Raw genomic sequence first — 27,192 nt, 5'->3', positions numbered from 1 at the left:
AAGTACATAAATTCAGCAGCTATTTCCATGATCTGTGACTGAGGGGGAAAAGAATTTATGAATAGTGTTGCGGTGCTATTTGCACTCAGTTCTTACCCGCTCAATTACAATGATCTGCTGAAACATTACTATTTTTCTGTTTCTACCAGTCAGAGGAACCAACACTTATTTCTAAAGACTCCTCAGATAGATTATGCACTTATTAAAAATTAATAAATGGTTTATTTTATATATATATATATATACACACACACACACGTGTTCCAAAAATTCTTTTTATACAGTTAAAATATCAAATTAGTGATCTGGTAACAATACTGTTCAAAATAATCTCTTTTGTATGAACATTAAAATACACGTTTTAAAAGCGTTTCCTTTTAGTGCTCCCAAAGCACAGCGTGTGCCAAGGCCACCTGAAGAATCTCCGTCCTCCTCACAGGATGAAAGAGAACTGAAGTCGGGGACCTGGGAAGCCTCAGGTGCACTTTCATAATGTCTGTAGACAAAACAGAAGAGAGTCTGAGGTAGATTGTTTAGTGACCATCACGTGGTAACAGTCACAGGGCTGTCTTTAGCTTTCATTAACACAGAATAGCAGTTTCTTTACTCTGATTCAATCTACACTGAAACTCAAGTTTCTAGGCATGGCTATCGGTTCCTGGGAACAAGACCCTGGTCTCTGTGGTGGTAACATGCAATATTACCACATGGGTGTTTTTGGGAGGTTTTCTGAACACACAGGATCTTTCCAAAGAGTGCAGACAGTGTGCATGTTTGACAGGCCCCATTTTTAATGCAACCTGCTGCCTACAGCACGTAAATGTCTATAAAGACAATGTTCAAATGAGTAAATTCTCATCACCTGCAGGAGGGGCAGCAATGGTTATTTTCTTCAGCCTGTTGAGCGAATAGCACCCTCCACAGGAAAAAAGCCACACCTTTCATAGCAAATCCTTAAGGTTACAGCCCAGCTTCTGCCGACAGAGGTTCTTAAAGTTAAAGCTCCACTGCTTCTTCTCAGACTCTGACAGTAAAATCACTTGACTGCCAAGATGGTGAGGGCATCAGCCACGTCTTCCTTCATTCTTCTGTGGCACAGCAAACTCATCCCTGATCCGTGTGTATCTTGCTGGTACACTGTTATCTACTGTTGACATGATTAACTCTGTTGGGTAGACTGCTGAACTCTATTTCCTCTAGTATTCTCTCTAAGTGTTGTATTAAGACCCGTTTTTTAAACCTAAGAAAGAGAGGGGGAGTAATTTAATGTTGGTTTAGCTCATTAATTTTTTCCCTCCAAAATAAAGTGACTTTCATATTAGTCACCCATTCAACATACAAATCACATTTCCAGAGCTTCTCTACATCTTCAGTCAGAGATCTATTGTATATTTCTGACTTCGTTATAGTCCTTTAAATTAGAGATGGGCCCAAACTCAAACCAGGTCTCTTCAAGGACCCATTTCTACATTTTAAAAATCTACAACACTACAGAGCTATGGTAAATCAAGATAACAATCTGTCAATCAACAATCTGTCAATATTTCTTATGGAGTTACTTATTTGCTAATAACAAAGTTCATTAAATGACCAATATTTTGGAATAGAAAAAAAACAAGAGAATATTCTTGGGGAAGTTTTGATTTTACTGCCATGTTCAAGATTGCAATAAAAAAATGTAATCTGGGTTTTATATTTATTTGCAGTCTCTATACAAACCTTGCTGCTTCCTTGATAGCAAATTCAATGAAATATTTCTGAATTTCCATAGGTCCTTGCACTTCCTCAAGAAGAGCGAAGATTTTTTCGTAATCTAAAATAATCCAAATAGTTTTGTCAGTCAAGAGTGCAGATTTGAGAAACTAATCTTTCAAATGTGGCTTCAATAAAGATCATCATCCAAGAGAAGAACTGAAGCTTATAATTTTGCACTTCTGCTATGTCTGAAAATATATGCAAGACTAAAGACAGAACGCTATTTTGTGCGCAGAAAGCGTCTGATAGCAAGAATTTAAAAGCTACTGAAGTACTGCTTGACTTCAAGTGCTGCACCTGGGAAGCTGAATTCCATTAAAGGTCACTAGAAAAAGTAGGATTCTGCAGTAAACTAGCCTGTTCTCACTTTATCCACCACAAACTGTGCACATATGCCAAACTGTCAATGAGCCTCAACTCTACGCTGGGAAGGCCATCTCTGGGAGGATGTTTAAGATTGGACTTGTGCAGGCAAGTTAAGATTCTTCCATCCGAAGGTTCTCCATTTATAAAACATTTGCCACTCAACCAAAATTTATGAAAGCTATTTTAGCCATTGCACAAAGATCACATGGCAGCACGGTGTAGCAGGCAGATTAGATCAGAAGTGAAACCAAGGCAGTGCTCTCATCTTCCCTACTATTCAGCCATATTACAAAGCTACATATGTTGGCATGCTAAACAGATCCAGGACTAGAACAGCAGAGGAATTACACGTTGGGACCAGGGTGCATTGGCAGAGTCACAAGTAAACAGATTTCTACAGCCCACCAACCTGACCCATGATTGGTTTAAGCCATTGCTACTGGTCTTTTCACTTTCACGAGTACTTCATGAACTCTAAAGGTAAGCAGCTTTGGCAGAAGATTCATCATATATTAATATATGGTTTTAATCTAAAGTCCCCATTTACCGTATGCAGTTTTGATAACAATATGATTAGACTGGCATCCTCTACCAAACAGGAAGCAAAGAAAACCCTCACTCAGCTACTCAGGTGCAATTCATTTTATATGTTAAAGATGAACTGATATGCTTTAAAAAAAATATGTTGCTTAAGATCTTACATCCTTAACAGAATAAGTGTGTGTAACTTTTTATGTTGCAGAAACCTCAATTTGCATACGTGACAAAAAGACCCATTGAAAAATCCTCAGTTTGAGGAATTAGTAAACAAACAATTACCAGAACCCAAGAATACTGCATTCAAGAGTCCTCTGTTATTTTAAATTACTGTATTATATCATAATTCTCAACATATTAGTAAGAGGTTCTGTAGCATAATTTGGAGAATTAATTAATTCTTAATCAACTACAGCAGCATGCTGCTATTCAATCTCTGAGAAGTGGGAAGAGTATGAGTGTGTGTGAATCATAAGATATGCTGATCAGTGAAGTTCTACTGTTAACTTCAAATATACTGTTCAAGCGTCTTTACCTCCAAGATGTAAGCTCTGGAGCTGTTTTTGTCCTGCAAGGATGGCATAACCACAATCATCAAAAGCAGAGGACAGAGTTGCTTTTCCTCACAGGATTTTGGTGTTGGGGATATCACTATTTTTTTTTGGAAGCAGAACTGTGAACTCAGGTCCTAGTAGATTTGGAAGACTCAAATCACCTCTTTTTAAGTCTATTCATGTTCTCCATTAATGCTCTTAAAGTCTTTTCATGATTATTAAAAAAAAAAAAAAAAAAAGCACTTCACTTCACCTCACCATCAGTTGTAAGGTTCCAATTATGGAACATTCCAAAACATGTGCTAGTTACATACGCCTTCCCCTTCGGGACAGAAGGCTGAAGGATATGGGACGTATTGCAGCAAAAGTGCATCGTGCATACACAAGTGTAGCACAGCACAACAAAATATCAGACTTCATATGTTCAAATAACCATTTTTCTTGAAGTATGTCTTAGATGTGGAATTACATAGTTTCAAAAACGTAATTAGTGCGAGATAAAACAGTATGCTTTAAAGGTGCTGCACCTTAAGTGTTTTGCTCTCATTAAATTACATTCAACGTCCAATAATGTTAGGAAGTGTTTTCTCCACCACTACCAATCTTACACCCCAATTCATTTATCCAACAGTCCAATAAAGCCCCCCACCCCACCCCCAAATCACCGTATATGCAGCAATTCCAAATCTAAGGGTATAAAATTGTATGTAAACTGAAGTAATGAACTGTATTTTTTAAGTAGGCCATACCAAGATAGACATTGATACTTACTTCTTCCAGGCTTGCGAACCTCCTTCATCACTTTTATTTTGATATCAGCATTGTTTCCTTCCAACATAGTAGGTGTTATTTGCAATGAGTCTGGCACAGTCCCAGAAGTGGACTCCACTACCATTTTTTGGTCATCAACAGGCATGCTGTAATTTAGAGGTCCTCTAACAAGTGCATTGGTAGCAGATTTATGATCCAGTCCATCTTCACTTAAGCAATTGAATTCATCAGGCAAAGAGTCCAAGTCATTCGGTCGCAGATCATCATCTACCATAGCAGCAGGTACTGATGGAACCATTTGTGTAGACAATCCGTCGATCTGTTTGTCCAGTGACTGACAATTTTCGGCCTTTTTCCCTCCATTAGCATCTTGAACTACACTGCTGTTGGCATCTGTAAGTTAAATTATGCATCATAATCAGTCCATAACTCTAGCATTAAAAGCATCTACAGGAGATAGCATTTAAAACAAGAAATGGAAAGGACCTCTTTGGCCATCTAGTCTTATTTCCTTCATAGTGCAGCACTGTCCCCACATTGTCCCAGCATTGTCCTTTAAAAGACTAGGAGTTTGTCTACATGGCTAGTAAGGGTGAGGAAAACAGGGTGTGAATGTACAGCACACTGGCCAGCTGCGTGGACCCTGAGACTTATACACTAAAAGCTCTGTAGTGCACTTTGATGCACTCCCGTAAGTAGCTGGGTAGACAAGCCTCAACTCGAAAGCAGTGGTTCCCGAACTGTGGGAAGCAGCGCCCTAGGGAGTTGCAGAGGAACTTTATTTGGGGGGAGGGGGATGCAGAAAAGAGAACTTCCTCAAAATATTGCCCAGAGCTAATCTTCTGGAAAAACATCCAATCTTGATTTAAAAATGGTCAGTGATAGAGAATCCATGAGGACCATTGATAAATGGTTAATTACTCTCACCATTAAAAATGTATATCTTATTTCCAGTCTGAATTTGTCTACCTTCAACTTCCAGCCACTGCTAGATTGAAGTGCCCCTTGTGAAGTATTGCGGTGCCCATCGATACTGACAGACTGAAATCAAGTCACCCCTTAATGGTCTCTTTGTTAAGCGAAACACATTGAGCTCTTTGAGTCAATCACTATAAGGCAGGTTTTCTAATCCTTTAATCATTCTCATGGCTCTTCTCTGAACCCTCTACAATTTATCAACATCCTTCTTGAATTGTGGGCACCAGAACTGGACATAATATTCCAGCAATGGTTGTACCAGTGCCAAATATAGAGATAAAATAATCTCTCTATTCCTTGCTCTCAAGAAGTGCCCCCTCCCGCCCCCAAATCAAGACTTTAAGCTCTTTGGGGCAGGGGCCATTTTTGGTTCTGTTTGTACAGCATCTAGCACAGGGATGGGCAAAGTACGGCCTGCGGGCCATGTCCGGCCCTCGAGCTCCCGCTGGGGGAGCCGGGTCGGGGGCCTGCCCCGCTCCGGTACTCCCGCTGGGGGAGCCGGGTCGGGGGCCTGCCCCGCTCCGGTACTCCCGCTGGGGGAGCCGGGTCGGGGGCCTGCCCCGCTCCGGTACTCCCGCTGGGGGAGCCGGGTCGGGGGCCTGCCCCGCTCCGGTACTCCCGCTGGGGGAGCCGGGTCGGGGGCCTGCCCCGCTCCGGTACTCCCGCTGGGGGAGCCGGGTCGGGGGCCTGCCCCGCTCCGGTACTCCCGCTGGGGGAGCCGGGTCGGGGGCCTGCCCCGCTCCGGTACTCCCGCTGGGGGAGCCGGGTCGGGGGCCTGCCCCGCTCCGGTACTCCCGCTGGGGGAGCCGGGTCGGGGGCCTGCCCCGCTCCGGTACTCCCGCTGGGGGAGCCGGGTCGGGGGCCTGCCCCGCTCCGGTACTCCCGCTGGGGAGCCGCGTCGGGGGCCTGCCCCGCTCCGGTACTCCCGCTGGGGAGCCGCGTCGGGGGCCTGCCCCGCTCCGGTACTCCCGCTGGGGAGCCGCGTCGGGGGCCTGCCCCGCTCCGGTACTCCAGCTGGGGAGCCGGGTCGGGGGCCTGCCCCGCTCCGGTACTCCAGCTGGGGGAGCCGCCTCGGGGGCCTGCCGTGTGGCTCCTGGCAGCCAGGGGGTTCTCGGCACGCTGCCCACTGCAGTTCCCATTGGCCGGGAATCGTGGCCAATGGGAGCTGCAGGAGTGGCCCCTGCGGATGGGACATGGCTGGTGCCGTGCCTCCATATAGGGGCCCGGTGGGGGAGGGGGGTATGGTGCATGCCACTGCTTCCGGGAGCTGCTTGAGGTAAGCACCGCCCGGAGCCTGAGCCCCCTGCCCGCCCCAACCCCCTGCAACCTCTGAACCCCACGGTCCCAGCCCAGAGCACCCAATTTTATCTCATCTCCATAGAAGTATTCCTCCCCCTACGTGCTGTTTACACTCTTCTTGGTGATGTGTTCCTCCTTCCCTTTACGAGTCATTTAGCCGAGCGTGCACATATCATTTTAGTCTTTCCTCAAATCAATGCCTCACAAATCTTCTCTACTGAGTAATGATCTGCAAGCTAATGCATCACAATAACTCCTTGGCACCATTACAAAGGTATCAAACTTTAAATTGTACTTTCCATCTTCAGATCTTAGATGTCAGGAAAGAAGGAACCTCGAATAAACAAATCAGTAGCCATCTGATGTCAAAAGAACAGACCGGGCCATTCTGAGGTTTCCCAATCTAAGTATACTTGGAATGTCACCAACATTCATTTTATGACCAAAAGGGCCTATTATAAACTAGTCTGCCCTCCTATAAAACATAGGCCATATAATTTCACCAGTAATTCCTGTATCAAGCTCATAACTTCTGGCTAAACTAGAGCATATATTTTATAAAGACAGCAAGCAGTTTTCTTCTGTCTCAGCATGCTCAGCAGAAATGATAAAGCAGGAAGAAAAATATCGCTTTTCATTTGTTTAGTTGTCATCCACGTTTCCTATGAATTCTGTTTTTTTCCAAATGAAAGAATTAAACCACAAATTTAACTGAAAAAAGTTGGTTGATTTTCCATTAGAAATTTTCCTGCACCAAAATTTGTTTTTGATTAAAAACTATTTTTCATCAAAACTGCTTTAACAAAAAGATTTTGACCAGCTCTAATAATAGCCCACTTGTTTAGACTAACAGGGAGAAACTACAATCTTCTCACTGAAATTAATTAAAACACTTGTAAAAATGATGACATAACCCTTCTCCTCCTTTTACAAACTCCTTTAGGTAGCCAATGGTTTCTTACACTGGTACTTTCATCTGTAACCCAGGCAGGGTTCTGAACTGCAGTTCAGCGTACCTTTGTGACCCGGGATGGCTTTGACGTTAGGATAAGATGGTGATCCTGCAGTAGAGGGTGGTCCTTTCCCACCAACATGATTAGTTATGACAGGCGGTGACTGTGGTCTTCTCAACAGTGGCGACATACTGCGTCTTCTCTTTAGTGATGCTGGAGTGTTGGGGTCTCCTGGACGCTTAATTTTGTTCTGAGGCCCAGCGACAAATTCATCTGCTTCATCAATCATCATACCCTGAAAAGAGAGACCAGAAAGTTCTATTTGAACCAGAGATTTTCCACGGATATAACTAGAGTAAGCCTCCTCAACTCAGCTGGCTTTTACTACTCCTTGTAGCTATCTGAAAACACAACGCAGACATGTCTAATATAAGGTGCAGTATTTCAAATGCAGACCAGCTTAGAACGGAAAACACAACAAAAGCAACATGAGCCTTTGTATCCAATTCTCTCAGACAACGTACTTCGAGAATGAGAACGGTTCTGAAGTTGGAGGAATAACTCCACTCTCCACTGACCTGTCTGAAAATATTATGGAGCCTGACCTATCATGTACTGGTGAAAAATAACTATAAATAAAGCAGGAATGTTGCTCCTCCTACCTTCTTATCCTGTTTGAAAGGATTGCCAAATGTATGAAGCCTTTTCGGTTGGTCTGGATCAATCTCCCGAAGGGGAGAAGGCATCATCTTCAGGTATTCCTGGTAATTTCCCATTTGAGCAACAGGAACACTGTGAAGGCAGTCTGCAGTGGAACAACATAGCGTCACTTAGTCTATTTTAAGACCAAGATGATGTAAAGAACAAGCGCATTTTAGATTACTAGCGTTAACCCTTATGTTCTTCTGTGCCGCTATGGGGCTGAAGACTGATATGGAGCACTAGGAGTGATAAGGCTATCAAAGAGCTACATTTATTACTTGATTTGGACAGAAGGGATGAAGAGAAATCTTCAACCAACTTTTATCCCAACCTCATCCTCATCAGCCCCCACCATGAAGCACCGTGGGCACGAGCTTTAAGGAGGGCTGCTGCAGGCAAATTAGAAATAGCATGCCCACCCCGGCCTCAGGCACTGTCACCAAAAAAACAAAACAAAAGAAAAACAAAATTCTGCCACAGAGCTCTCCTTGAAGCCTGAGTTTAAAATTTAAAGCAAGCATTGAATTCTCCTCCAAGGTAAAAGCTGAAGTAGCCCCTTTTGAATCCACTCCCCAGCAAGAAGACAGGCGTTCTAAACAGCATCCGAGTGACCCAGCACACAGTGCACAGACAGACATGTCTGGAGCACAGCGACTCACTTCAGCATAACCCCAGTGTAGTTATTCACTGTTAGCAAGAGAAAGGTAGCTATTTACCTTCATCCTGTCCAAGGATAAGCTTGTGTGTTTTCAGCAGATTGGTTCTCATTCTAGTTAGCTGATCTAGAAGACTGCGACGAGGAATATCATAAGCATTTCTGAATGCCTGTGGCTTCAAATCCTAGTTTTAAACAAAGCATATACATTTCAATTAAGCCAACCATTTTCATCTACAGAGAGAACGTACAATGGAGGATTTTAACTATGTTTAAAAATTATTATGAAGCGATCTCTACAGGACACATCAGTACTAATGCTCTCAGCTCACTGAACTAACCGCCATGCAAACTCCGGAACTACCAGATGTATCTTTCTGCAAAGACTGTCACTTTAAAATGATTAGTCTTTGTTCATTTATACTTTCAAACAGATCCACAAAGCATCTGCAGAAAAACGTTATCTATTTTTCTATCCATATGTATGCCTAAACTGTGGTATCGGTAACTTCTGTGTACAGTAAAAGGAATTAAGAAGCTTTTAAGAACAATTACATTATGTGAGAGACAAGCACAAGGAGACAATAGTCATGCACACCCACAGTATAATGTTTACCTTGTTTAAGAGTCCTATATGGAAGCCAGCAAATTCTTTAACATTCATTTCAGCCAGTCTCAATGGAGAGTCACCAGTGATTCCTTGCAGCAGCTGCTTAAAATCCCTGCTATGAACCAGGGAGAGGCCACTGGAGTGATTTTTCACTTTAATTCCAGTCTCTTGTGGAACTTTCTTACCCACCGAACCTATTATCCGCTCCGACTCAATTTTTGTCTAAAACGGAATTGCATGGTGTTAGAGAAAATCAGTAAGTATAAGTATAAAACTCTCAATTACTTTCAGAGGTCAACTGAGCTATAATTTGACTCCCAACTGCTCAAGGAATTGAGAATTACATGTCCAGGGAGAGTCAGTTTCTAGGCAACCATGCCCCACTATGCCAACACAGAAAATTTCTGCATTTAGCTAGTGCTACAGAATTAGACGGGTTACAAACACTACTAGTTTTGCTGAAAGTCCAGCAGCAATAAAAAGGAAGAAAATCGAAGGCATTTCTCTTTAAAGGAAAAAACTGAGTTGAAGTCAGAACACACTGTGATACTAGTATTTAAGATACCAGGGTTATCCCGCCACAAAAACTATATGGTTTCAGACTTTTGGGGTTGCTTGACAACTTATTTTAAGTAAAGTTCACTATACAGGGACAACAAGACTGAAAAAAATAAAGTAAAAATTTGCATGCAATTTGCTTCCTTACTAAAAGCTATTCAGTAAAGAAAAGCAAATTACTTCTGCTATTTACACAGAAATTTACAATGTGATTTTATTGGATAATGGGTGATCTTACTTAGGTGTAAGCATTTTTTACTTTTTCCAAGAGTACAAATGCATCCACTTTCATATTTACAAAAAAACAACTTGTTCCCCCAAAGAAACTTCCTTTTTTATGATCAGTTCCGTCATAACTCATTAAGAGTTTTTCCCTAATTTTAAAGGACAAAGCAAGTACAGAGAATTTCAGACATTAGATGCCTTTATTCCATTGTCTATGTAATGCCCATATGTTTTATCTGAGTCACCTGTTGTGGATTTCTGTAAACATTACAATAGTGTCCTCAAACCATTCTGATCCTATATACCAAGTACATAAGAATTTGTACAAACACTCATCAAAAATCCCCCAGATGTATTTACATCTAGTGAATGGTCAATCATGTCAGAAGCCTGCTTGAAACTGTTCATTTTTTGAAGTGGAGGGGTTTTTGTTATATTTAAAACTGCATTACTTCCCCAACACTGACCACAGGTTTTTAAATTACCTATTTCTAAATAATCTGATACTAATCAGAATAATACCAAAAGATGTTGAGTAACAGCTCACTCTGTTGGACACATGGGAAGATAAAGGGCCTCACCGAGAAGAGGACTGGGGAGCAAGACATCACAGGGAAAGTGGGTTCTCAATGCTTAACTTTCAAGAAAGAACTAAAGATACAGATTTGATTTGCTTAGTGTTCTGTGTCACACCCACCCACATGATGGGAAGATAAGGGAGCTGAATGGGGGCAGACAGATGACCCTGCATCATGTAAAACTCAACTCTTCTTTTAATATCAACTTTCAGGCAAGAGCGCTATTCTGTATGCCCAAAACTTTAAATATTTTAGTAATGCACATCCAGAATAGACACTTATTGCCTCAGTCTCCAATGGAGGCAAAGTAGTCTCCAGTGGAGGCAGAGTTTAAAGTGGCTAAGAACAAGCAACTTATTTTAGCCATAGCGAATATTAGCAGTAGAAATACCAACTCTAGTTGGCAACCGTCTTTAGAGTAGAAATCAAACAGATGCTTTAAAAGGCAGCTGGAAAAAAAAACAAAAACAAAAAACTCTCCTTCCCATCCCACTCTACTACTTATAGAAGCCACAGTGATTGGCTCCAAAATGGTTTAGGGGTTCATCCATATATAGCTATAGAGAAAGTATGATACAACAGTGGAAAACCCCATAGAGATTAATTTATTTATAATCTGAACACAAACTAAATAATAATCAATGCACTTCTAATTGCAAAGGTTTTATCAATACTACCTGTTGGCTGAGTTTTTTAAGGTAAGAGATAACACTGTAACTAAGTCCACAATCTAAATTATCTGATATCAGATTTGGAGCTCCCATCATCCTTAGGGCTTTCTTTAATGGCTATAAGGAAAACAAAATACACAACAGTAAGAGAATAAATCTTAAAAAAAAGTTTTAAAAAATAAATTATAGGAAATTAGGGCACATGGTTTAGTGCTCTAGCTTTTCGCTTTTGGAAACTAGAGTTCAAGTCTACTCAAGTAATGTGTGATGAGTTTGGTGGTCCTAGCTAGCTTGCAGAGGGCTTTATGCCACTATACCAGCACACCAGGCAATATGGCACCACTGGCAATTTTCATTCAAAGGCTCAGTACTAGAATAGCCGGGATGATGCAAGTCCACATAGAGGTGCATTGCCCAAGCTACGTACAAAAGCTTATGTTGTGCCCACCCTCATCTGTCTGGTCGGGCCAGTTCTGTTGGTATCACTTTCCTGAGGACTAGGAATTCACACACATTAATAACCGTAAACAATAATCTGCACACTCTTTAATTACAAAGGTAAAGTCTAAAATTCACTTTTGACAAAGCAAATTCAATCTAAAGTACATTTTCAGATTGGCAAAATTTAGTATTAGAGAGATTTAAAATTAATCTTAAAATGTTTACTGTTGCCAGTAGCTCAGAATATGCTTGGGAATAAAAAAAAAAAAAAAAGTACTATCCTTGACACACACAAAACAAACACAAAAGGTTTACTAACAAAAGTTCATAGTTAGTGTTCAAAATTTAGGAAAAATGGAACGCAAGATTCTAGTTATCAGCCACCAATATTTCTACACATCAAATATGAAAATACACATACCAATATGTAGTAAGGAGGCATTGTTTTTAAGTAGCTGTCAAAAGCCTGTCGCCACTTCAGATTTGGCTTAAGTTTGTGAACCTTAAACAAGTCATCTGCAACAGAGAAAACAAGATTTGATTACATAGCCCCAACACTAACTTTTGAACAACACTGCAATAAGTCAGTTTTCCTGAGGGGGGGCGATTTCCAGGGGGCTTCCCCACAACAATTGCCCTTAATCTTAGATTCAAAGGGTTTGCATCCTCCATACTAGCTACGGTTTTGACACCAGAAACCATGCCTGATATTATTACAGCAACCTTACAGTGGAGGTTGCTTATATGATCTCACAAGCAAACTAAACAGGACCATTTAAATACTGCACACAACTATCAACTGGAGGAAGGGAGAGAATATATGCATCACAGCAGCTTTATCTTCCTCAGACCATTTATCAGAATTCCTCAATAAAAGTAAGGCTTCCCCATAACAGATAAAACCAATCCATATTAACCGTGGCTGTTTCTCATATTTCGAGAAGCGTTCAGGCATCTGAGCTATAGTAAAGGTTCAATCTTGACTTGTGATAAACTAAAAGATATGGAGTCGTGGCTGCATATCAGAGCAGGAGAAAACCCTACAACATATTTATTTGCTGTACAGGGTATAATTTGTAATCACAATCTCTAAACATTTGCTATTGAAGGGTATGTAGAGTTCAAAATTCTTGTGCTATTCTGGATTAGTCCATATGCTGCATTATCAATTTATCAACTTGTGATTTCATAATCTCTGCTCAGCAGGTCTGCAGAACGCTGGCAGAAAGGAAGCTAGAGAGTTTGGAGGAGATGGGGAAACGGACATCCAGTAGGAAGTTGGGCAGGGCTACAGGGACACGTACAGAAGGAGGTTGTAAGAAGAAAAGACATGGCAGGGAAAGCGTTTCCTCCTTGCTGAACTTTCAGGAAGATCTATCTGAAGAGGCAGATTTTACTTGCACAGTGCACTGCATAAATGGAATAGATGTTTCACGTATTTTCTATCTTAACTACAGGTATTTTCCAATCTAAATTAATTCTGTGTCAAACAAAAAAAAAATACCCCACTACAGCTGCTCCAATCTGGCCTGAAGCAAATGGGGTGAGTTTTTCCGAGGAGTTAAGGTTCCCTTTTAATGTGAGCATATTTCATAATTGGCAGTATTATCTAATTAGATCTGTGAGGACTTCCTATGTTTGGATATCTGAGGTTTATTGCAAATACAAAACAATCCGTTTGTGTTGTATTGTAAAGAAGTCTGTTCATGTTTACATGTACTTATTTCATAGTGATATTCTGATGTTTCAAATAAACTTAAACCATATCGTTCATTTATATGAACTCCGTGTCCTGGTAATATGCAAGCTATGAAAACAAGCGATTCTTTCAGGAGTTGCTATCTGCAGTACAGACGTCTCTATATATTTTATTGCATATGCACACACAGCTAAATCAATGAGCAGACAAAAAAACTGAAAAGCGTTCAATGTCGTGACATCAAATTTGTAGCATGAAACATCGGCCACAATAAGCCAATGATATATTTTATTACTGGTTTAGTTCCTTCCTATAAAAGGAGGATATTTAAGAATATAAAGTACATGTAGCTTGATGGTGTAACCATTTCATAAATAGTATGATTAATATTTACAATATGCATTGGCCCAACTAGTTAAGGGTACCCATACTAGAGCATGTTGCAATCTGATAATTTAGATGTTTGGATACCAAAGTTGCAAAATGCTGTTTCAACAAGATTGTGTGAAATGTAAACAGAGCTTTGACACAGACATCTAAGAGTTGCTGCAGAACCTTCATTCTGTTTACACTCAGGGCCTTGCAGATAGGGTTGCCAACAACAGTGCAGAATGGACAGCCACTGTAACAATTCCTACCCTCCAAATAAGAAAGAAAATGGCTACAAGTTTCAGGCAGGACATAAGAGTTGGTCTCTATCCCTCCTGTCCCTTCAGATTTCAAGGAAGGACAGGGCAGGGTTACAAGAGAAAGTTCCAACATCTGGGTTAAATTAATTGTTTTGGCCTTTATCTTAGACCAATTTAAGGGAAGAAGAGTTCCAATATAATTAGTTTGTTCATAATTGTGATAAGGGGAGGAGTAAGCTCTGGGCTGCTAAAAATTAATGACAATTTTGCAACACTGGTGTGAAATTATCTGAATTTCTATATGCTCGTATTTCAAGCCAGCAGTTACAGCTTTTAAGCCTCTGAAATGTACTCTGCCATGGTGCTCGGCCAGGGCAGTATGCCTGTCTCTATGTAAAGAAACTTCACATCAATTCAGTTATACCGTTCCTTTCATTAAAGGATACTCTCAAGCACTTAAGGGCCACAATTTAAGATTTATTATCAACAAAAAGATTTTAAGCCAACCCTATTCATCATATTTGTTTTAAAGATATGTCAAATTTGTCTTCAGCTATTCTCCTGCAGACAGTGGGCCAGAACCTGCAGGGTGCTGAATACCCTCTGATTTCTGAAGTCAGTGGGAGCTTAAGGCACTGAATATTTTACAAGAGGGGCTTAGAACCTTATGATGGGTTCACATGTTTGCAGCTAATACTATAATAATTCAAGAGACCCAAGTGTGACTAGGGACTCACGGCAAACATAGATGAAACTGACCAGTCTGTTTTCTTTACTAGGTTTAGACAAGGTACAAAAATATACCCCAAACCAGCAAATGGTGAATGGCAAATTAGAGCATTTTAAAATTCTGTGTTAGTAACAGATCAGGAAGCTGGTTTACTTTTAAACTCAAGAAGGTGGCAAAAAAGAGTCAGTTTTAATTATACAGTAGGATCCCAATTATCTGGGCAGCCTGTATGACAGCAAGTTTGTTCAGAGAACAAGTTTGCATAATCTGAAGTCAATATAAAAATGTTTTAACAGATTAAGGTAACAGGAAAAACACTGCATCCTTTATTACTGTGTTACGTTCTGTTCAATTACACTTGTGAAAGCATGACTTTGTTCCCCTCTAGCGACTAATCTATGTATAGTGTGACAAAGTTCCTCCTCTACCTTGGTGGGTCCTGCGCTTATTGGCGGATTTGCTCACCTCACAGATTCACCCTGTGGGTCGGGAAACAGCCCAGAGACCTTCCCCTCTGGTAGAAGCCACAGTCCAGGCCAATTCCTCCTGTGTTTAATCAGGAGTTGGGAGGTTTGGGGGGGGAACCAGCTACAACTCCCTGGGCTACTTCCCCATGGCCTCCTCCCAACACCTTCTTTGTCCTCACCACCGGACCTTCCTCCTGATGTCTGATAACGCGTGTACTTCTCAGTCCTCCAGCAGTGCCTACTCACTCTCAGCTTCCTGCACGCCTCTTGCTCCCAGTTCCTCGCACGCACTTCCTCTCCTCTGGCTCCCTGGCTCCCCTTGGCCTGACTGGAGTGAGCCCTTTTATAGCATCAGAGGGCCCTTAATTAGAGTCAGATGCTTAACAGCCTCACCTGACTCTTATCAGGTTAATTGGAATCAGGTATTCTCATTAAACGGGAGCAGCCCCTGGTCTGGTCACTCAGGGAACAGAAAACTGCTTATCAAGTGGCCAGTATCTCTCCCTTCTACTATTCTGCTGTTCCCAGCTGGCCTGGGTCTATCACAATAGACATTTAGCTAATGGACATGGTCCTTTAGTTCAGTGGTACTCAAAGCCGGTCTGCTGCTTGTTCAGGGAAAGCCAGTGGTGGGCCGGGCCGGTTTGTTTACTTGCCATGCCCGCAGGTTCGGCCGATCGCGGCTCCCACTGGCCACAGTTCACCGCTCCAGGCCAATAGGGGCTCCGGGAAGCGGCGCAGGCCGAGAGATGTGCTGGCTGCCCTTCCTGCAGCCCCCATTGGCCTGGAGCAGCAAACTGCGGCCAGTGGGAGTCGTGATCACCCGAACCTGTGGACACGGCGGGTAAATAAACTGGCCCGGCCCATCAGGGGCTTTCCCTGAACAAGCGGTGGACCGGCTTTGAGAACCATTGCTTTAGTTTATGCAGTAGAGGCTCGTGATTTTACATCCAAAGGTCATGGCATGCCCATCCCCACAGACGGTCCAGTCAAGGGCACTGTTATGGAAGTATGGAATAATCCATCATAGAATACTCCCTATGCCCACTAGTGTAAAAGCAGTATTTGGCTCTGTGATACTATGCCAGAACAGTTCATTTAGCTCACAGGGGGAGAAAAGGGCAGCGTTTGGATTTTCAAATATAAAGTCACCTCTTGCAATCTCTCAAGAAGTCTGTGGGAGCATCATTTGAGCTGGTCCAAGTCACAGGCTCTCCACAGAAAACCTACACTTTTCAAACCGCTCAGTTTTGAATGCGTGTAAGCACCAACATGGGGGTTCAACTGATTTCCTTCTGGCATATTTTATTATCTGCTATTTCTCCATCACCTCCAATGACTCTTCAGAAGAATATCCATGGCCCTGTTCTCTCATCAAAGCTCACCCTCCACATTAGTGCCTCGGTGACTAGGATCAGCCAGGAAAGAGTTGTGTAAATTGCTCATCCAAGCTAACACCCTAGATTTCATCAATAACCTTGATCTTTGCTGTGTTCCAATTTTAAATCCCTGGCTTCATTTATGCTTTATGGCTTTGGTTTTTCAATTAGCCTGCTCTTCTGCAGACATGGGATGAGATCTGTAAGTGCAATGGCCTTGATGATTCCATTTCAGTGGTGTTGTTTCTTTGTTAGGAGAAGACATTTGGAAACTGGTGTAAGAAATTAACAAGAGAAACAGCTGCTAAGCATAGGTCAGTCATCGGATTAAAATTCTGATGCATCAGAAAACATGACAATTCCATCCCTGGGCCCAATACATGTAATATCATGGTACACCAGAGACCTATCCAGAGGCAGAAGTACCTTCAGAGGCAGATTTTTGTATTTTATTGTCAGGAGAAACTTGGAGAAGCAACAGACAAGGATTGCGTTTGCTATTCTGGTGTTCTTCTGGTCTTCAGAGTGGACAGCCTGCTAGGTTAGAACACTATGATTCTCTGGCATTCAGTATAAGCAGGCAGAGTATGCATGTACCAGATGCACTAGTACATCCCCCATGGTCACACTTTGGCTTTGTAAGAGCAAGGGCATACTCTTCTGAGCTACAGACCAGAGTTTTGTCAGCCAGACACCAATACTATTAACTTGCTCAGATCAGACCATTACACTGGACTGTTTGGCTCCACTCGCCCATGAATGGCCACACCTGTCAATTGCAGACACTGGTTCCCTGCAAAGCTTCAGATTCCTAAGTCCATGTCTTAAAATTGAGACAAACATCTCTTGCCATGAATAAGCCCCTATATTGCCTATCATCAGGTGCAACTGAAGCATGCATACTCTTTAAGCTGGGGGCCAGATACAGAATCCACATTTCTGCTCCTGAGGAAGCAAAAAAAGCTAAGTTGTCACGTCTCTAACTGTGGTACGATTTTACATCTTCTAGTCATTGGTCCCAGCAATTCACTTCACCAACTTGGCAAAATCTTCCATTTTCTTTAGTATTCTTAACACTGGTATTCACAGGCTCTCTCAGGTAATACTTGTTCCAGGATGTCAGATTAAAACCTTCCCTTACCCACCAATGGAACAGTGGGAATAAACGCATTCAAGAAAGAATGGTCTTGTAAGCAACTAGCAACAGTTAAAACACACAAGGTCTTGAAAATTTCTTGACAGCCCCGGGGGGGGGGGGGGGGAATATATTAGATAGGGTGGTTCAGATAAAGTTTATCTTCTTGTACTGTACAACTCTTCCCCCACAGTCATGGAAAAAGGGGAAGGGGGGAAAACGTTTATCTGCATTCCACCCTGCGCATCAATGTTTGTCTCATTCCTCAGATGCAGAGCTCTTCCAATAGAATGGTGGACACAGGAAACATTAAAATAGCTCTTAGAGCAACAAGACAAGTCATGGGTGACCAGAGTAAGTTACTCTTCCTTCTCCCCTGTAGAACATCAAACCCCTGCTGATCAGAAAAAGGAAAGACTGGTTTATGCAATCAAACCAATCTTCTTGCTCTTCTTTTAAATACAAAAAACCCACATATCAAAGATGTCAAGTATCTTTACAAGTGTCTTCGGAAATATTTAAGAGTATACTGTCAGTTGGTAAGTACTTGGCAATTTCTCTCATTGATCTGAGGATATATATTCAGCAAAAAAGCCTTCTTTTAGGTTCATGCAGAACTATCACTGAACCTAATTTCACCAAGCCTCCCATTCCGTGGATAGAAGTGTTCAAAACAGTGATAAGAAACAGTTCAAGATACATGTACTGGATGTGTCATTTACCTCCATGGTAAACATCCTGTTTACGATTCATGCATTTGAAAAGCCCCACCCTGTCATTTAAACAGCACCATGCAGTTTAATTGTACAGACAAGGTACACCACGTGCTTGAGGTAGTGAGCAGCAGAAAAGCATTGCACATGTTGCAGAGGCACCTCTCTTACATTCTTGTTTTCCACATAAAATGGGAAGACTCTTCACCTCTGAAAATAAGGTGGGGGAAGAAGTGGCAGATCAAAATGACTACACCAAATTTATTTGTATCCACTGATGGCCTCTGCTGGACTAGCAGATCTGCAATAGAAGTGCAGTTCATCTGATTTGGTAGCAACCAGCTCCCAGAAAGCGGGCGCTTTTAGACTGAACTCCAAGACCTAGGTGTTGGAATCATCATCAGGCTAACATACAAGCCATGAGTTAATGTTTTCAACTAAGAAAAGTGCTGATTTGCTGTTATGATGAGGTGATGAGATGTATTAGAAATATAAACAAACATTCTTGCACCTTTTCTTGCCAGAATAATGTATGTGACTGTTCCATATAATACGAGAAATAACGTTTTAAAGTTCAATATTTCCTTATCCTAAATCTTGACTGTTATTTTGTATAATTTTTAAAACACACTGGCTCTATAAATAAAAGAAATAATAGCACCTAGGAAGCAATTCCCTTTGCCATTAGCATTTTGCCATGGGAACCAAACTCTTTATACTATAGCTATTACAGGGCCTATTCATGCACTACTTCTCTCGTATCATCTCGCCTGTGGAAAGCAAGCTCATCATGAAAATGAAACATTTGGTCCTCGAGGGGAAATGCTGGCTGCTTCGTTGCTCTAGACCTGCTTGCTCATTGCTACTCTAAATTGCAGTAGTTGACTTCTCTCTCCCCAACACCCCTAAGAAGTCCTGCACCTGACCTTCCAGCCAAAAGTAGGATGCCACAAGAGCAACTGCAAAAAAATGGAGATACCACAGCCTACATGAGGGAAAAGAATGGAGGTTGAAGCTTACTCCAGGTTAAGGAAGAGGCTACGTGTCTAGGAGGTGAACAGCATCAAACATGCACTGGAAGCAGGTAGCTCTCCTCCTCTGCTGGAGAGAAAAAAAAAAGGAGAGGGGGTATGAAAATCCTCTCCTCCCAAATTATATTTAAGAGTTTGCAACATTCTATACTCTCTGATCTCCATTATTTTAACCGATAAATTTAGGCAGCACATTAGCCATCCTTATTTTTATGCTGTTAAGCTGTCCGATGTACTGTATTACCTACCTAGCAGAGGAAGTAAAGCAGGATAGTTGTAAGGCATCACAAAGAGGTTTACACAGGTTAAAGTAGTGCTTGCTTTTAAATACCCGAACGGATGGCCAAGTTCACTGTATTTTCCACTGTTACTCACAAATACCTGATAAAGAACATGAGAAACATTATTATATTCAAAACAAAACATTCTAAAAAGTTGCACATTTATCAGAATAAGTGCAATCTGATTTTCTACTCTTTTTAAAGGGGAGAAGGGGAAAATTGCTGAGTTTGATTTTACCTGTGTACCTACAACTGGACATGCACTTAGGCCTGGTCTACACTGGGGAGGGGGGGAGAGGGAGGTGAAAATCAATCAAGTTACGCAAGTTGAGTTATGTGAACAACATAGCTGAAGTTGACGTACTTAGATCCACTTACCGCGGCGTCTTCACCGTGGTAAGTCGACAGCTGACGCTCCCCCATTGACTCCGTCTGCACCTCTCGCCCTGGTGGAGTACCGAGTCAACGGGAGAGCGCTCGGCAGTTGATATAATAGACGCGATAAATCAACCCCTGCTGGATCGATTGCTACCTGTCGATCCAGCCGGTAATGTAGACATGCCCTTAGACTTATAAATTATATACACATCAGAGATGTAAAGAAACTTAGCCATTTAGTCCATCCCATCAGGGTGGGATTGCGCTTCAGAGCATATTTTCTAGTGATTTGTTGACACTATATTTAATGGCTCTCAAGGGAAGTGATGGACGCTCCATTGCTGGACACTGTTTAACAGGCTATACCTGATCTCTGTTGCAGGTAGATTTTTCTAATATTTTGATTTATAAAGTTATCTCCTAAAACATGCACAATTGATAAGCCTGATTTTTCATTCTTCAATACATTGACACGCACACTCAAACTAAGGAGATATTGCCAATTTGTAAACATGAAAGTTAAACACAGCATTAATCCTCAGAAGACTGATTATTAAGATACACACTTCTCTTAAATTTGGAGGATGCCAATATTCAGAGGTTAAACTTGTAACAATGGAGTGGAGTACTATTTTGAGAAACAGACACATTATTTGGCAGCTAAGAAATTTGTGGCAATATACAGAAGCATAAGAAAGTACATTCTAAATGAGACTATTTACTCTTACAGGGACACAATCAACAAAAATCACTTTTTTCTGCAGATTATTTGTCTACTAATGTTACAAGAAACACCTGATTGTTGTAAATGAAAAAAAATATTCCACTATTTTTCCAGGTTTTTTAAACGTATGTGCATTTGACAGTATAGTTTGTTAAATATTGTCCACTGTAATTAGTCAATTTCCCTTGTCTGAGTGGGTCTTTCACGCAACTCTGACAAGAAAAACTGTTTGAATCTCTCTAGTTTATTTATTCACAAAATTTGTCAGGGGGACTGAGGGGCAGATGAGATATCCAAGCATGCTTTAAAGCCATTATTTGGAATTCACTGGATTGTAAATTGACTGCATTCCCTCAGTTTTTTTCTAGGCAACAGTGTGGTTTGTTTCATTGTTGGTTACACTTCCAAAATTACTTTTACCATTTATTTGTAAGTTAGAGATGTTAACATCTCTCTACACTCCCATGCTGTTTCCAAATTCTTTCTAGGTAATGAAATGATCCCAAATTATCATATTATCACGTATATTAAATGAATTCATCTTCACAACATATCCCTGTGAGGAAGGAGAACCCCATTTACGGAGGGGGAACTAAGGCACAGAGAAATTAAGGGCTTGTCTACGCTACAGGGGCTATAGTGGCATAGCTACAGCACTGCAACTATGCCGGATAACCCTGTAGCATAGATGCAGCCTACGTCAACACATGGGTTTTCCCTGCGCAACAGTCGCTAGGTCAACAAAAGGCATTCATCCGTGGATCTAGCTGCATCAACACCGAAGGTGAAGGCAGCACAGCTACAAGACTCAAGGTGCACCACAACTATATTGTCCTAAACTCTAAGCCATGGTGTACACCAGTGTTTCTCAACTTTTTTATACCAGGGACTGGCTTGCTGCCTTCCTGAACTGTGTCAAGGATCTCAGGGACTAGCGTCGGTCCACTCAGTGGCCGTTGACAAAAACACTGGTCTGCACTAGGAACTTATGTTGATATAATTACATTGCTCAGGCATGTGGAAAATCCACACTCCTGAGTGATGCAGTTATACCAATACAAGATCCTAGTGTAGATAGTGCAATGTCAATGAGAGGGCTACTGCATCTTGGGGAGACAGAGCAGCACGCTGATGGGAATGGCTCTCCCATTGGCGTAGGTAGCCTCTTCACTAAGTGGCACAGCTGCGCCCGTGCAGTTGCATTGCTGCAGCACTGTAAGTGTAGACAAGCCCTAAATGTAGACCAGGCCTAAGTGACTTGCCCCAGGCCACGCAGAAGAGGCCTGTGACAAAGCCAAGAATAGCACCAAGGCCTCCACAGGACCAACCCAGTGCATTAAGCATAAGGTGTGAATTGGATGGGGGAAGTTAAAACCGCTACTTACCACACAATACATTAGAATTTATGTCACTTAAATAACATCTCAGAGTTCTAATAGAAATCAATAATCTCTTCCTTTTCCAACACGCAAATGGCAAGTTGCATTTCATCTGAGTGTGGAACCTGGGGGACACCTTTGCCACTGAGGGATAGCTCAGTGGTTTGAGCATTCGCCTGCTAAACCCAGGGTTGTGAGTTCAATCCTTGAGGGGGCCATTTAGGGATCTGGGGTAAAAAAAACTGTGTGGAGATTGGTCCTGCTTTGAGCAGGGGGCTGGACTACATGACCTCCTGAGGTCCCTTCCAACCCTGATATTCTATAAATGAATTGATGAAGCCTGATGTAGCATCACCTCTTCAAAGACTTTGAAAAATCTAGTCGGAATTGAGGAGATATGTAAAGATGCCTATTTCCTCAACTCAGCAGACCAGTGTAACATCAGACCTACCTCTTGCCTTCTTGCAGGTTTATGCAGATTAACATAGCACTGCCTGGGGATTCCTATTAACTTTATAATCATCAAATAAAGGCAAATACCTGCCAGCAGGCATGGGGAGACTTTCGTTCCAAGATGAACTGCGTTAAGGGCGAAGGTTCAAGCTCATATTTGTCAAAGGGAAGCTTGTCTATTACCATTGGCTCACAATCTACACAGGAGAACCTCACAACAGGATGAGCTGTGCGTGGCGGCTAAAAGGAAGAAGAAAAGATTCACGACTCAGAGTCCACCAACTGCCTGATGTTAAAGATAATCAAGTTAATTCTTTAATGCCAGTACCTGCCACCCAGAATTTTGCTTTTTTCTTTTATTTAATACAGCTCCAATCTAAGGTAATATTTTAAGAGTGTTCCACTTTTGATACTACATTCTTTTAAATAAACCAAGCTGTATCACTAAATGCAGATGAACAAAATCATTTAGTAAACAAACAGTTGACATGCAGTAATGCAACCCCTCCCATACACACCCTTTATTCCTCACTAGCCTTCAACACTTAAAAAAACAAACAATTTAATCATCGAGTTTTGACAATAGCAGAAGGTTAAGTTCCTACCATGTGATCCAGATGAATCAAAATAATGGACTATTAACAAAATCATTCACAAGTTATTGAACAACACTGGCACACAATTCCCTCCTAACCCACAAGGGGGGGGGGAAATATAGTTAATATTAAAATGTTTTAAATATTTCAAGTCTTAAATCCCAGTCAATCCACAAAGCGTGCAAATACATGATTTAAAGAAAACTTGAAGTCTTTCTCTCAGCCTGCTGTTCACAGAAATCCATGTTTGAGAGCGTAGCCACTTGGCCAATACGATTGCTCAAAATGTTCCCTAGTCAGTGATTCCTGCCCCCTCCCCAGGAAAAACTAGCACCTTGAGCAAATAGCACAAGTGCAGAAACACAACGTGCCCACTTAGAAATGATATAGCTATGGAAAAAAAAGGCTGCTAGGTCAAGCCAATAACGAACAAAATCACTGAATGTTTCAGAAAAGAGCAAGCTGCATATTCCCACGATTATCTAGAGGATGCAATTATTTGCTTCCTTCCCAACCACAACTTTCCCTGCTAGGAAGAGAAGAATCATATACATGGAGAGCTGCTACATACCAAGAAGGAACATCAAAACTGCACATCTTCTAACCTCCCTTGTTGAGATAGTTTAAAACTCCATGGCTCTATTTTCTAGCCCCATTTTTTTAAACGCTTTAAATAATTTAGTTCAAAGCATAATTTTGACTCAATATTTTGAAAACTTCATTTCCACTGTTGCAATATGTAAAGATATTGAATTAAAGCCTGATTGATGCAATATTTAAGAACTATTAAAAGAACTAGTTTACTGAATGAAAAATTTATTGCAACAAACTTTCCAAATCCAGAAGTGATGTGAGATGCAATTTCTAGACTTGTCTTCACCAATCAGCATCACGGAGAGTCAATTCATTCTGTAGTGAAAGCCAGACCATAAGCAAGCCCGGGGTAGGAGACTAATTTACTGTTCATTTAAGAGCTCTCTATCAGATCAGGAGATGTGGAATCCTTTTCTTTAGTTCGTTTTACTTACCAGAGTTGGTGAATTCTGATCAGGCCAAAATGACTCTGGAATTGGCCAATGCCCAACAGGAACACCAGTTTTAGGGTTAGGTCGTACATAAATGAGTTTATGACAACTATGCCACGGTTGAGAAGCAAATGAATTGATGGGCCTGGATGAATCAACAAGTCCATCTAAAATTTAAACAAAGCAAAAAAAAATAAAATGAAAAATAAAAAGCTACATGGCACGCATTTGTTTCCTAGGAAGTTCTCTTATTAACAACCAATGTTCCATTCCATTTGTTTCAAAGACACCAATTGTGTGTCTTAACATCAAGGCTGAACACCTACATCAGTGTGTAAAATGGCATAATTTAAAGTCACTTTAAGAACATGTTTGCCCACATTCTACAGTCCTGCTCCAGCTACACAGAAATTCAACTAAGTGCAGCACTGCTTGCTCAATAGACTACACAAAATTAAGTACTGGCTTTAAAAATGGTACAATATACAAGTCTAGAATCTCTAACACTGTCCTGGCAACAAAAATAGATCACTGACATTTTATAGTCTCACTGAAAGTAATACAGTGTACAGGAAATAGTGTTAATATTAGTTGAAATTAAATGGGAAAACTTCTCCAGGGAAAGACAAAAATTTTAGAGGTGTAAAATGTACCCTATGGCAATAGATTCAGTCTTAATTTTCAGCAGTCTGTTAAGTTCCTAATGCCTTATTAGTAAGTCATTTCACTCCTCCTCCTCCACAGAAATGCAAGTTAAAAGGGTTTGTATCAGTTAGCGCATTATGTCCTATTACATCATGTACATTCCCCCATTTTTTTTTTAATTAAAACTGAAAGAGTTAAAATAAGCTCAGATTATTTCACAAAAGCTAGATGTGGTTTTGGAACATGGCTTGACAAGGTGCAGGTGCATTGCTAAGCTTGCCAGTCTAGTTTCCAGCTTTGTCACAGGTATACGCTTTTGATTCGCTTTGCTTCAGAAATGGTTGAGTGGTATTACAGAACATGCCCTTCTGTTACTGATCAATTCATTTCTCGTAGCGTGCAGTACAACAATTTGAAGAGAACTAACACTGCTACATTTCCCCACCCCAGAAACTTCTGCTACTCTTGGTTTAGACTGAACTTATTTGCTTCCTTGACGCACGCCAAGTCTGAGCTCTCTCAACACTTTTGTGCTATGCGGATATGTACAGTCTACTATTTTATAGCTTCAGATAAAAGAAAAAACAACAAACAATCAAGTTCATTCAGTTGCTTTCCCATACAAGAGCAACCTTGCAACTCCAGTGTCCAGACCAACAGATGTCAGGGACTTTGCTTAGTGCCAGCTTGGACTGCACAGGATGCTAGGGGTAAGTCTAAAACATTTTCCCAAGTAGATGAAAAGGCATTATGAGGAAAGCAGGCAGGCAAACAGGAGAGAAAGGCAGGAGGGAAGAAAAAGGTGGCTCAGAATGAAAGTAAGGGTGATAGATGATCATGGTAGAATGTATAAAGGATCCTCTAAAAGCAATACACACACTTGATTTGTTTGTTCTACTTGCATACTCTAAGTGTCTTCAAGTCTGCTTTTAAGTGTATGATTTTCTGTGCATGTAAGTTGTAGGGAAAGAGAGCCTTCCTAAACATGCCAAGGGATCAGTTTTCTCTTCTTAATTCCAGGTGTTGAGTTCTGCAAGTCTGAACAAATTGCCCTATGATCAACAAATGTAATTTTTCCCACACTCTCTCTCCTGTCCTGGCACCTAATTTTTCACTTGCACTTAGGAAAGAAAAGTTTTGACCGATCATAGGGTGATCAGTTTCAAGCAGCACAATGCCAAAAACGTTAAAAAAACAAACAGACTTTTACAGTGTATCAATTTAAAACCACGTCTGAAATATTTTTTTTTTTAAAAGTCCACTATAGCACCTAAAAATGAATAGAATTACATTTTCTTTCCCCCCCGTTCATTTTGTGCATTTGACAGCACATGTATAGTCAGTTTTACTGTTTCCCCATATATAGTCAGTTTCCTCTGTTTCTGAGGTTCATCCTACCAAATGTGGGGGGAGAGAAGCAATTAAGCGGGGAAAAAATGTGAAAGGTAAAGCCACAAAAGTTGGCAGGTGCAGTACCTGAAAGCCCTCTGCACCCCTCTCCCCCCAATTACTAGATTTCAAATAGGCAGTATCTCCAAGATGATTAAATTCTGCTGCTGTAACATACTGAAGAATCCTTAATGGTGATCCATGGTGGTAATCTTCAAGAACTGTAAATCTAGCAGGTGTCTTTTGCAGTTGCTTTCAAATGCCTTGTCTACAGTAGGTAAAACAAAGGTGTATTTTTCACATATGCAACATATGTTAAAATACACTTTCCTTCCAGCGCAGAGACAGCCCGAGAGCATCAAGGGTTTGTCAACACCAGACATTTTGACCTCAAGTTTACAGACTGGCAATTAACTCTAACTAGTTCATGTGTTCCAAAAGGTCAGCATGTACACTCCCAAACGTTTGCTTCAGGGTACCAGTTGCTCTTTACCCTAAGCTGAGCCCAAGGGTAAAGCAAAATTGGGGGGCGGGGGGGTGGGAAGAGAGAGAAAGGGGAGGAGGAAGTAAATCCACATTAGCCTTTACAAATGTGCTGAAGACCTCAAGTTACTTGAAGGTGAGTTAACTCTGGTAAAGTCTAGAGAAGACCAGCACAAATAAAATTCACACACAGCTCAAATGTATTTAAAAAAAAAAAAAAGTGCTTACAATAGATTTTGAGGTATTTAAAAACAGCTTTATATACTGTCACCCTATACTGCTTTGAAAATACACATAGCATTCACAAGACTGGTGTGTATAATGCATCCAGGAGGCTTTCCAATTATTTCAACGCAGTACAGTTATTAATGCCTCTACTACTTATTTCTGTTGATGAGAGACA

At 41.2% G+C, this 27,192-nt stretch overlaps 1 protein-coding gene across 5 annotated transcripts in view; it reads right to left on the bottom strand.

Moving 5' to 3' along the window:
- Positions 1-259: 259 nt before the first annotated feature.
- Positions 260-27,192, bottom strand: part of LOC123377290 (integrator complex subunit 6-like) — a 51,991-nt gene continuing 25,058 nt past the window's right edge. Inside the window, exons 7-19 of one of the 5 annotated variants that reach the window (XR_006582162.1) lie at positions 24,276-24,439; positions 22,739-22,891; positions 19,685-19,817; positions 12,075-12,169; positions 11,219-11,329; positions 9,187-9,402; positions 8,632-8,755; positions 7,876-8,018; positions 7,277-7,508; positions 3,984-4,376; positions 1,720-1,813; positions 863-1,240; positions 260-496 (exon numbers count right to left, since the gene is read on the bottom strand). Coding sequence is in view for 3 of the 5 variants with exons in the window: in XM_045030002.1 (XP_044885937.1) it covers positions 1,141-1,240; positions 1,720-1,813; positions 3,984-4,376; positions 7,277-7,508; positions 7,876-8,018; positions 8,632-8,755; positions 9,187-9,402; positions 11,219-11,329; positions 12,075-12,169; positions 19,685-19,817; positions 22,739-22,891; positions 24,276-24,439 (1,958 nt within the window). In the remaining 2 variants the exon portion in view is untranslated. Of the gene's footprint in view, positions 1,241-1,719; positions 1,814-3,983; positions 4,377-7,276; positions 7,509-7,875; positions 8,019-8,631; positions 8,756-9,186; positions 9,403-11,218; positions 11,330-12,074; positions 12,170-19,425; positions 19,507-19,684; positions 19,818-22,738; positions 22,892-24,275; positions 24,440-27,192 lie in introns of those variants that run through there. The other 4 variants (XR_006582163.1, XM_045030002.1, XM_045030003.1 and 1 more) reach the window with 4 other exon arrangements.

Source organism: Mauremys mutica, chromosome 9 (assembly GCF_020497125.1).
Source record: "Mauremys mutica isolate MM-2020 ecotype Southern chromosome 9, ASM2049712v1, whole genome shotgun sequence".
NCBI lineage: Eukaryota > Metazoa > Chordata > Testudines > Geoemydidae > Mauremys > Mauremys mutica.
The sequence above is the reverse complement of the archived record's forward strand: the minus strand, read 5'-3'. Positions and strand labels throughout refer to the sequence as shown.